This window comes from Oncorhynchus kisutch, linkage group LG12, assembly GCF_002021735.2.
Source record: "Oncorhynchus kisutch isolate 150728-3 linkage group LG12, Okis_V2, whole genome shotgun sequence".
NCBI lineage: Eukaryota > Metazoa > Chordata > Actinopteri > Salmoniformes > Salmonidae > Oncorhynchus > Oncorhynchus kisutch.
The window spans coordinates 37,011,999-37,024,230 of record NC_034185.2 but is presented as its reverse complement, the minus strand read 5'-3'; the positions used below and the strand labels follow the sequence as shown (position 1 = coordinate 37,024,230).

The following is a 12,232-nucleotide window of genomic DNA, read 5'->3' as shown; positions in this document are numbered from 1 at the left end:
GAAAGTGTAGGGCCCTGTGAGTGTGCATAAAGGCAGTGCAATTTTTTTTAAATAAAAGGTCAATAAGGATACAAGATTAACTCAGATAGTCTGTAGCTATTTTGTTAGCTATTTTGTTAGCTATTTATCAGTCTTATTGCTTGGGGACAGAAGCTGTTCAAGAGCCTGTTGGACTGCACCGGTATTGCTTGCCGTGTGGAAGCAGAGAGAATATTCTATGGCTTGGGTGGTTGGAGCGTTTAAACTTTTTCCGGGCCTTCCTACCACACTGCCTGATATAAATACTGGTTGATGCTTATTTATAAAACCCTCTTAGGCCTCACTCCCCCCTATCTGAGATATCTACTGTAGCCCTCATCCTCCACGTACAACACCTGTTCTGCCAGTCACATTCTGTAAAAGGTCCCCAAAGCACATATATCCCTGGGTCGCTTGCCTTTCCAGTTCGCTGTAGCTAGCGACTGGAACGAGCTGTAACAAACACTCAAACTGGACAGTTTTATCTCAATTTATTAATTCAAAGACTCAATCACGGACACTCTTACTGACAGTTGTGGCTGCTTTGCGTGATGTATTGTTGTCTCTACCTTCTTGTCCTTTGTGCTGTTGTCTGTGCCCAATAATGTTTGTACACCGTTTAGTGTTGTCTCTCTTGTTGTGATGTGTGATTTGTCCTGTATGTTTGTTTGATTTATTTTTAATCCCAGCCCCCATCCCCATCAGGAGGCCTTTTAGTTGGTCATCATTGTAAATAAGAATTTGTTCTTAACTGACTTGCTTAGTTAAACAAAGGTTAAATAAATAACATTTTAAAAAACATGTCCTGGAGGGCATGGAGCTCGGCCCCAGTGATGTACTGGGCTGTGCGCACCACCCTCTGCAGCGGCATATGATCGAGGGCAGTACTATTGCCATACCAGGCAGCCCAATCAAAATGATCTCAATGGTACAGCTGTAAAACTTTTAGAGGATTTTTAAACATCCTGACAGGGAGGTTGCACCTTTTTGGACCATTTGAAGTCTTTAGTGATTTGGACACAGAGGAACTTGAAGCTCTCGACCTGCTCCACTGCTGCCCCGTTGATGTGGATGGGTCTACGGTGTCTGGGATGGTGGAGTTGATGTGTGCCAGAACCAGCATCTCAAAGCGCTTCATGATTACAGAAGTGAGTGCCTCAGGGCGGAAGTCATTGTGGCATGAAGCCTTAGAGTTCTTGGGGACAGGAATGATGGTGGTCATCTTAAAACTAGTTGGGATTACAGACTGGGACAAGGAGAGGTTTAAAACTACCATGAATATGCCTGCCAGCTGTTCTGCACATGCTCTGAGAACCCGACCTGGAACACCGTTTGGCTCCGTAGCCTTGCAGGTGTTGACCTGATTGAAGACCTTTCTCACGTTGGCCTCGGAGAGCGAGATCACCCAATCCTCTGGGTCGGCCCTCACACCCGGCACGATGTTGTTGTTGTCAAAGAGTGCATAAAATGAATTGAGTTCGCCTGGTAGAGAGGCATCGTTTGGCAGATCACAGTTGGGTCTTCCGTAATGGACTGTAGCCCCTAACACATGCAGCGATGTGCAATATGATCCCACCTTTTTCTTATATTGTCCTTTTGCTGATGACTCTGCAGAGGTCACAGAGGGCCTTGTTGTACTTATTCCTGTCCCCGACTGTAGACTCAGGGTTGTCTACGATAGCCCTGTGTGCGGTAGTCCTGTCCTTTACTTTAGCGCCAACCTTTGTGTTAATCCAGGGCTTTTGATTGGGGAAGCCAATCCCTAGCATACAGCCTTTCCGCTAGCCTGCGGTTGTGTAGTAGTGGAAGGTAGTGTAGTCCTAGGCCCATTCCTAGGCCTAGGGTACAGTAATTAGCTATTTTCACAGCCACCTGCACACACACACACACACACACGTACGAGCACACTGGGGCTTGGAGCCGCTCAGCGCTGCAGCAGTAGCCTTTCACAGCTCTGATGAGCTGCAGTAAAATGGAATAATTCAAAACTATAGCAGTCAGGCAGCAGATCATTTCAGGTTGAAGAACACAGCATCGCAGGCAGGCAGGCAGACGGTGTGTGACAACCTAGCAGCACAGTCAGTGTCAGAGTGCTTCTCAATCACAGATCCTAAAGCTTAACTAGATTTGCTAACAGACATCAGAAAGTATTCACACCCCTTAACTTTCCCCACATTTTGTTGTGATATAGCCTGACTTTAAAATGGACTAAATTAAGATGTTCTGTCACTGATCTACACACAAAACCCCATAATGTCAAAGTGGAATTATGTTTATAGAAATGTTTATCCCGTTGTTATGGCAAGCCTATAAGTGCAAGAATAAAAATGTGGTTAACATGATTTTTTTATTGACTACCCCATCTCTCTACCCCACACATACAATTATCTGTAAAATCCCTCAATCGAGTAGTGAATTTCAAGCACATTTTCAACCACAAAGACCAGGGTGGTTTTTCAATGCCTCATAAAGGAGGGCACTGAATAATACACCACATGACCATAAGTATGTGGACACCTGCTAGTCGAACATCTCATTCCAAAATCATGGGCATTAATATGGAGTTGGTCCCCCCTTTGCTGCTATAACAACCTCCACTCTTCTGGGAAGGCTTTCCACTAGATGTTGGAACACTGCTGCGGGGACTTGCTTCCATTCAGCAACAAGAGCATTAGTGAGGTCGGGCAGTGATGTTGGGTGATTATGCCTGGCTCGCAGTCAGCATTCCAATTCATCCCAAAGCTGATTGATGGGGTTGAGGTCAGGGCTCTGTGCAGGTTAGTCAAGTTAATCCACACCAATCTCAACAAATCATTTCTGTATGGACCTCGATTTGTGCACGGGGGCATTGTCATGCTGAAACAGGGAAGGGCCTTCCCCAAAGCACAAAATTGTCTAGAATGTCATTGTATGCTGTAGCATTAAGATTTCCTATCATTCGGGCCTTGCCCGAACCATGAAAAACAGCACCAGACCTTTATTTCTCCTCCACGAAACTTTACACTTGGCACTTTGCATTCAGGCAGGTAGCGTTCTCCTGGCATCCGCCAAACCCAGATTCGTCTGTTGGGCTGCGAGCACACAGCACACGTTTACACTGCTCGAGTCCAATGGCAGAGTGCTTTACACCACTCCAGCAGACGCTTGGCATTGCGCATGGTGATCTTAAGCTTATGTGCGGCTGCTCGGCCATGAAACCAATTTCATGAAGCTCCCGAAGAACAGTTATTGTGCTGACGTTGCTTCCAGAGGCAGTTTGAAACTCGGTAGCGAGTGTTGCAACCGAGGACAGATTATTTTTTACGCGCTGCGCGCTTTAGCACTCAGCTGTCCCGTTCTTGTGAGCTTGCCGTTGTTGTGCCTAGACATTTCCACTTCACTTTCCGCTGCCCCTATAATCGCCAAGCCTGTCTCTTCTCTCTGGGGAGGTTCCAATTTATTCGAAGGCAGCCAGCGTTCGTCCTTTATTAAAAGGTGGAGATCAAGCTGATCCTAACTGTTATAGGCCTATTTCTATTGTGCCCTGTCTATCAAAAGTGATGGAAAAACTTGTCAAAATCAACTCACTGGATTTCTTGATGTCTATTCTCTCTGGTATGCAATCTGGTTTCCGCTCAGGTTATGGATGTGTCACTGCAACCTTAAAGGTCCTCAAAATGTCGCCATTCTCCTAGATTCTATGCAATGTTGTGCTGCTATTTTTATGGACTTGGCCAAAGCGTTTGATACGGTAGACCATTCCATTCTTGTGGACGGGCTAAGGAGTATTGGTGTCACTGAGAGGTCTTTGGCCTGGTTTGCTAACTACCTCTCTCAAAGAGTGCACTGTATAATGTCAGAACATCTGCTGTCTCAGCCACTGCCTGTCACCAAGGGTGTACCCAAGGCATGATCCTAGGCCCCCCGCTCTTTACAATTTACATCAACAGCAGCTCAGGCAGTAGGATGCTCTCACACCCATTTGTATGCAGATGATACAGTCTTATACTCAGCTGGCCCCTCCCCGGATTTTGTGTTAAACGCTCTACAACAAAGCTTTCTTAGTGTCCAACAAGCTTTCTCTACCCTTAACCTTGTTCTGAACACCTCCAAAACAAAGGTCATGTGGTTTGGTAGGAAGAATGCCCCTCTTCCCGCAAGTGTTATTACTACCTCTGAGGGTTTAGAGCTCCAGGTAGTCACCTTATACAAGTACTTGGGAGTATGGCTAGATGGTACACTATCCTTCTCTCAGCACATATCAAAGTTGTAGGCTAAAGTTCAATCTAGACTTGGTTTCCTCTATCTTAATCGCTCCTCTTTCATCCCAGCTACCAAACTAACCCTGATTTAGATGACCATCCTACCCATGCTAGGTTACAGAGACTAAATGTATAGATCAGCAGGTAAGGGTGCTCTCGAGCAGCTAGATGTTCTTTACCATTTGGCCATCAGATTTGCCACCAATGCTCCTTATAGGACACATCACTGCAATCTATACTCTTCTGTAAACTGGTCATCTCTGTATACCCGCCACATAACCACTGATTGATGCTTATTTATAAAACCCTCTTAGGCCTCACTCCTCCCTATCTGAGATATCTACTGCAGCCCTCATCCTCCACATACAACACCCATTCTGCCAGTCACATTCTGTTAAAGGTCCCCAAAGCATCCCTTGGTCGCTCGTCTTTTCACTTCACTGCAGCTAGAACGAGCTGCAACAAACACTCAACTAGACCATTTTACCTCAATCTCCCCATTCAAAGACTCATTCATGGACACTCTTACTGACAGTTGTGGCTGATTTGAGTGATGTAATGTTGTCTCTACCTTCTTGTCCTTTGTGATGTTGTCTGTGCCCAATAATGTTTGTACCGTGTTTTGTGCTGCTGCCATGTTGTGTTGCTACCATGTTGTTGTCTACTCTTTAAGTGGTGTTGTCTCTCTTGTCGTGATGTGTGTTTTGTCCTATATTTGTATTTAATACATTTTTAGGCCTTTTTCCTTTTGGTAGGCCCTCATAGTAAATAAGAATTTGTTCTTAACTTACTTGCCTAGTTAAATAAAGGTTCAATAAAAAAAAAACAATAACAGCACATTCAGTTGACCGTGGACAGCTATGGCAGGGCAGAAATTGAACTGACTTGTTGGAAAGGTGGCATCCTATAACGGTGCCACGTGGAAAGTCACTGCAGTAAGGCCATTCTACTGTCAATGTTTGACTATGGAGATTGCATGGCTGTGTGCTCGATTGTATACACCTATCAGCAACGGGTGTGGCTGAAATAGCCAAATTCACTAGTTTGAAAGGGTGTCCACATACTTTTGTATAAATAGTGTAGATATGTACAAATAAAAAATGCAGATGCTGAATATCCCTTTGAGCATGGTGAAGTTATTAATTAGGCTTCAGATGGTGTATCAATACACCCAGTCACTACAAAGATACAGGTGTCCTTCCTAACTCAGCTGCCGGAAAGGAAAGAAACTGTTCAGGGATTTCACCATGAGACCAATGGTGATTTTAAAACACTTACAGAGTTTAATAGTTGTGATGAGAAAACTGAGGATTGTTCAGCAATATTGTAGCTACTCCACAATACTAACCTCAATGACAGAGTGAAAAGAAGAAGGCATGTGCACAGTAAAAATATTCCATAACATGCAACCTGTTTGCAACAAGGTAAAACTTTAAAAAACGTGTCAAAGAAATTAACTTTTAGTCCTGAATACAAAGCGTTATGTTTGGGGCAAATCCAACACACATCACTGAGTATTTTCAAGCATGATGGTGTCTGTATCATGTTATGGGTATGTTTGTCATCGTCAAGGACTAGGGATTGTTTTTTGATAAATAGAAACGGAATACCACTAAGTACAGGCAAAATCCTAGAGGAAAATCTGGTTCAGTCTCCATTCCAACAGACACTGGGAGAAAAATTCCCCTTTCAGCAGAACAATAACCTAAAACACAAGGCCATATCTACACTGGAGTCTACAATAAAGTTGAATGATCCTGAGTGATCTACTTACAGTTTTGACTTAAATTGTCTTGAAAATCTAAGGCAAGATTTGAAAATGGCTTTCTAGCAATAATCAACAACCAACTTGACAGAGGATGAAGAATAAAAAATAAACAAATATTGTACAATCCAGGTGTGCAAAGACTTGAGTGAATACTTTCTAAAGGCACTGTATGTGTTTTTGGCTCTCTGGGTTGTCATGCTAGCCAAGCTAGCTCCTGTAGCTTTTTTTTCTTCCTGTCAACATTTTATTTTGCATCAGCTAGCCAAGCTAGCTCCTGTAGCTTTTTTATTTTTTGTCAACATTTTATTTTGCGTTAACTAGCATAGATAGCCACGCTAGCTAGCTCCCTGTAGCTTTTTTTGTCAACATTTTATTTTGCGTTAACTAGCATAGATAGCCAAGCTAGCTAGCTCCCTGTAGCTTTTTTTGTCAACATTTTATTTTGCTTTAACTAGCATAGATAGCCAAGCTAGCTAGCTCCCTGTAGCTTTTTTTTGTTGTCAACATTTTATTTTGCGTTAACTAGCATAGATAGCCAAGCTAGCATAGATAGCTTCACTCGCTGTCAACAATCTAATTGATTTTGTCAGATCAATATGTATGCACTTTATTATCTATTAGGGCACTGGATGATCTAGTCAGTATCATAATCATTGACTATCTTCCCAGACAACTGACCTTTCTGTTTGTTAGCAACCTGCCTCGTCTTCCTGTTGTTAACAACCTCAACCGCTGTGTTTAGAGGTCTAGTTGTCATGACTACATCATCACAGGATGACACACATACCTAATGAAGGATGTTACCTTGTAGCTGTAATTCAGTCCCAGAGTAGGAGACCACTGACTTCATCCACACTTCACATTGAACAGTTTTCCTCATTTTCATACAATATACACCTGCTTGGGGTTGTTACATTCCCAATCAAATAGATAAAATTCTAGTATCTTTCCCAAATTTTCTAAGAATATTCCTGGATTTCCAGAATTCTCCAACCATGATATCCTTAAATCCTTGGAATTTTGGGGAAATTACAGGAATTTGTAACCCTAAACATACAGAGACCATTCCAATGGTCTACTCACCACTGTAGGTGATGATCCTGATGGTGGAGTCCCCCTCTCCGAAGCGTGTGATGGGGGTGAGGCGCACCTCGTAGGCCGCAGGCTTGATGAGCTCTGTCAGGTTGTGTGTGTTCAGCTCTCCCTTGGTGATGGTTCCATCCACGGGGATCTCCTGCTCCCACCACCTCTGGAGCCCCGTCTGGAGAGGAGGACACATGACAACAGAGTTAGAATTACACAAATGAACATACTTAACACACACACATGCCGCTCTCACCACACACACACACACACACACACACACACACACACACACACACACACACACACACACACACACACACACACACACACACACAGTAAAGAACACTATGAGACTCCCACATTCCGGTGATTCAAACCAGCGTTGCCTTCATACACAGAGAAGAAAAGTGAGCACAGGTTGAAACAGATTGAATTGGAATGAGTCTCGTGTCATGAATGTAGTCTACAAATCTCTACAGGGGAAGGGGGCATGACCAGTAGTGATGCATTCTCAAGACTTCTTGCCTTTTCATTCTCATCCTTACCAACAGCCTTTTATCAAACATGGTCATCTTTGAAGTTTCCCTCTAACCATGGTCCATATGCTTCTCTATGCATCGCATCACACAGACCGTGCCCCTGCCTTAAAAGAGACTAACCGTAAACAGAATTTTCCCATCACATCTTTAGACGTTGCTCTTTCAGGTGATGATCTAATTTAAGTCATCCTCACACGGCTCCTGCTATTCATGCCTGGTGATACAATTGCAACGTGGCTTTGAACCAGTGTGGAATTCAAAGAGGCAAGTGATGCATTGCACATTCATTGGGAACCATGAAAGGGCTTGAGCATGAGAGAGAATAAGGGAAAGAGGGATGTATTTTCTTCTAGAGGATCAGTTAGGATAGCAGAGACCTGGAAAAGAGAATGGTAACAGCTCCTGCATCACAAATAGTCACCATATGCCATTGTGAATGTGTGTTGCCAGGATAGAGAGGAAGGGAGAGTGAGACTAGAGGGAGAGAGAGAAGCGATGGATGAGTTTCTAAGGATGCGCAGTGTGTGTGTGTGTGTGTGTGTGTGTGTGTGTGTGTGTGTGTGTGTGTGTGTGTGTGTGTGTGTGTGTGTGTGTGCGTGCGTGCATTTGTGGGTGTGTGTTTGGTAGGCTAGTGCCAATTAAGTAGTTAACCAGTGTGTGTCTGCTGTGTAATTACCAACTAAGAGTTAGGTTCACAGGTAAATAGCTCTGGTTTTGTCTGTTATTTATAATTGTAGACAGGCTGTAACAGTTCGCCCTTTCATTTCCACTATACCACAGAGTCCAAAAGGCACCTCTGCTAATTTGCATGAATTGGAAGGGTTTGGAGATGAGTTTGATGAAGTGTGTGTGTGTGTGTGTGTGTGTGTGTGTGTGTGTGTGTGTGTGTGTGTGTGTGTGTGTGTGTGTGTGTGTGTGTGTGTGTGTGTGTGTGTGTGTGTGTGTATGCATACAATATGAGTGCATGCGAGTATCCATGCATGTGCGTGTATGATGAAGTGTGTACAATGCTGTTAGGGGCAGATGGAGGCCTTAAATGCCAATCTTGGCTCCAGAACCACTTTGCCTCAAACTCTGACTGAACAAATGGAAGCTGATGACTCCATCTTTCCACCATCAGGGAACAGAATTGTCTTTTAAATAGTTAATTAAATCTATAATTGCTCATTACAGAAGCCTTTTACTATTTTAATGTGATTTGCAACAGTGCGTCTCTGTTTAACTTCTTTAGGTTTGGTACTTCTGTTTTATTCTCCCATTATTGTTGGTTTGACTTGATGCAATTATCATTTTCTGCGTGTAACTCATTACCTTTCACTCCTAGTGTTTCTTCACAGGGAGTCAGACAGAGGCAGAGTGCCATATCACATCTAAATTCACTAGATTGCAGCAACAGTTTGTGGGATTTCTATGGTACCTTTAAGAACCAGAGAAGTTGATCAAAGAGACGGGTGCAGAGTGAAACGCAGGACTAATCAAAGTGGCTTTCAACATTAGGAGAGAGAGAACGAGAGAGAAGAGGGAGAGAGAGATAGAGGAGGAGGGAGAGAGAGAGAGACAGGGAGAGAGAGAGAGACAGAAAGAGAGGGGGAGGGGGAGACACAGAGAGAGATTGATTGGCTGCATGTAATTAGTCTGCTGCTATTGATCTGTGCTGCTCCTCGCCCCGCTCACTGATCCAACACTGACTGACAGATCAATTGACTGAGGAGGAGGAGGCGCGAGAGAGAGACAGAAAGAGAAGAGGAAGAAGGAAGAGGTTGTCATTTCTTCATTGCAACGCATGAGAGAAGGAGGGAAAGAGAGAGAGAAAGAGAGAGTAAAAAGGATAAGGCTGTCATTGCAGCGTGAGGATGCTTCAGGAGGGAAGAAGGCTGGAACAAGAGAGAAAAAGAAGGCAAGAGACATAGAGAGTAGACATAGAAAGGCTGCCTTGTCTTTGCAGTGGGCTGACATGGAAGTAGAGTGTTCAGAAGTGAAGCCCACAGACAGACAGCAGCCATGACTGCCAAGGTGGGCCGTGATCCTGCTCTGTGCTTCTCCTCCCTCCTATACGCTCGTTCCTTTCAACTAGGGCCTCACACTCTCTTTCCTCGGCCCAACCGGCCTGTTCTACCCGTCCGCCTGTCTGTCGGTCTGTCTTTCACACCAGGCCCCAGACAATAACAGAGAGCCATCCATTATAGAGGCATAAAACACACTAGCCCTCAGTATTAATTCAAAGGCAGTGGCGAAAGGGAAATGATAATGATTATGTGGGAATGGAGGGGGAACATAACAGAACAGGCGTAGTGTTAGCTGCTCTGCTCATGGCTATAAATAGCAGATAGAGCTGAGGAGTGGTCCATGTGACAACGCTTTCATTACTGCACCACTGTCTCAGCTCACTCCGCTCAGCATCCTACCGGGGGTATCTAAACATTTATTTATTTATGAAGGAGGGAAACACTCCTCCTCCTTCCTCCCTCTCACTCTCCCTCTCCCTCTCGTTCCCTCTCTCCTCCTTACTCATTCATGTTCCATCGCCATCACAATCGCAAAGAGCGATGAAAACAGAATGCTCATTGCGAAGGAAGAAAAGTGGAAAAGAAAAAGGGTCAAGATTCAATCATTTCTTGGCAGATGAAACATGAAGGAGAGGCTCACCTTCAAGGTAAATGTTACCGATGGGCCCCCTCTTAACTCCCCTAAAGCATAATACCTCCTGTCTCTAAGACAACAGCAGGTAGGGAGGCCTGGGATACACAGCCTAGTTGAGATGCACTCCACTACCTTGGGAGGAAAAAAAAGTGTAAAAGAAAATGAATTCTCGCAAACAATGATTTTCTGCTTGCCAGGTAGGAAATAAAAAACAAAAGCAAGAGAGAGCAAACAGGTGGGACTATTTCCTTGCCTTTTCTTTTTCTCTCCAAACAACAGCTAAATAGATGATAATGTTAATGTGATTGCGGAGTTACTGTCGGCCCATTTTAGCACCAGCGCAGAACTAATCTGTGAAATTGTGAAGAGGACCAGTTGATTTCCAGCGAAGGGAGAGTAAATGTGTCTTCCTGGCAAGCTCTCGAAAACCAGCCTGCCTGACAAGCAGGAAGCCGGCGTACCATTGGCTCCCACGGCGAATAAACGAATCACATGAATGCAACCAAATTCATTAACAAACAAGCCGACTGAAATTGTTGACAGAAAAATCCTTGAGGTACAGAAACAAGCCCGGTTTTAATGGGTTTTTCAAGCGTAAATTCCGGACGGGTTGTAGTAGGAAACAAAATGGAATTATACTATTTATTGGAGTATACCTACAGCTATTAGACTCGGTATTAGACTCACTCAATGTGAGGACGTCAGTTCAGAAGGCTTAACTGTCGCCTGTAATGCAGTGGCTCTGAATAAGAGCTTCCACTTAACCAATAAAAGCTAACAAATACTATAGCATATTTCCCTGTAATCGTTGTGGTTAATGTAATCAAGACTGCCATGATCAACATTCTCAGACCGTCAACAGACAGACAGGATCATGCAGAGACCTACAGTAGCGTACATTTCTACATTATGTTTCTGTAGGTTGTGAAAGTCAATGCCTGCTGTGACCAAAGGGAGGGTGCCACTTTGTCCCAGTAGGGGGTTATGGGTACAACGAAAAAGACCACATAAAGTGGCATCAAGCCTCAGTTTAACGACACTACCAACGTGTTAATGTGATAAAATTGGGTGACGCAACAGATGCTGTTGAAAAAGGGGGACTATTGTCTTTCACTATGATGTGTGAGAAAGAGAAAAAGAGAGAGAGAGAGAGAGAGAGAGAGAGAGAGAGAGAGAGAGAGAGAGAGAGAGAGAGAGAGAGAGAGAGAGAGAGAGAGAGAGAGAGAGAGAGAGAGAGAGAGAGAGAGAGAGAGAGAGAGAGAGAGAGAGAGAGAGAGAGAGAGAGAGAGAGAGAGAGAGAGAGAGAGAGAGAGAGAGAGAGAGAGAGAGAGAGAGAGAGAGAGAGAGAGAGAGAGAGAGAGAGAGAGAGAGAGAGAGAGATAGATAGATAGATAGATAGATAGATAGATAGATAGATAGATAGATAGATAGATAGAGAGATAGAGAGATAGAGAGAGAGAGAGACTGACCCAAAATTAAGGAAAGCTTTGACTATGTACAGACTCAGTGAGCATAGCCTTGCTATTGAGAAAGGCCGCCGTAGGCAGACATGGCTCTCAAGAGAAGACAGGCTATGTGCTCACTGCCCACAAAATGAGGTGGAAACTGAGCTGCACTTCCTAACCTGCTGCCCAATGTATGACCATATTAGAGAGACATATTTCCCTCAGATTACACAGATCCACAAAGAATTCGAAAACAAATCCAATTTTGATAAACTCCCATATATACTGGGTGAAATTCCACAGTGTGCCATCACAGCAGCAAGATTTGTGACCTGTTGCCACGAGAAAAGGGCAACCAGTGAAGAACACACACCATTGTAAATCCAACCCATATTTATGCTAATTTATTTTATCTTGTGTCCTTTACCATTTGTACATTGTTAAAACACTGTATATATATAATATGACATTTGTAATGTCTTTATTGTTTTGAAA

At 43.8% G+C, this 12,232-nt stretch overlaps 1 protein-coding gene across 1 annotated transcript in view; it reads right to left on the bottom strand.

Annotated features, from left to right (window-relative positions):
• The window catches only part of LOC109900947 (MAM domain-containing glycosylphosphatidylinositol anchor protein 2), a 337,708-nt gene that overhangs the window by 62,109 nt on the left and 263,367 nt on the right, over positions 1-12,232 (bottom strand). The window contains exon 12 of the mRNA XM_020496863.2: positions 7,111-7,288. Coding sequence (XP_020352452.1) covers positions 7,111-7,288 — 178 coding nt within the window. The remainder of the gene's footprint in view (positions 1-7,110; positions 7,289-12,232) is intronic.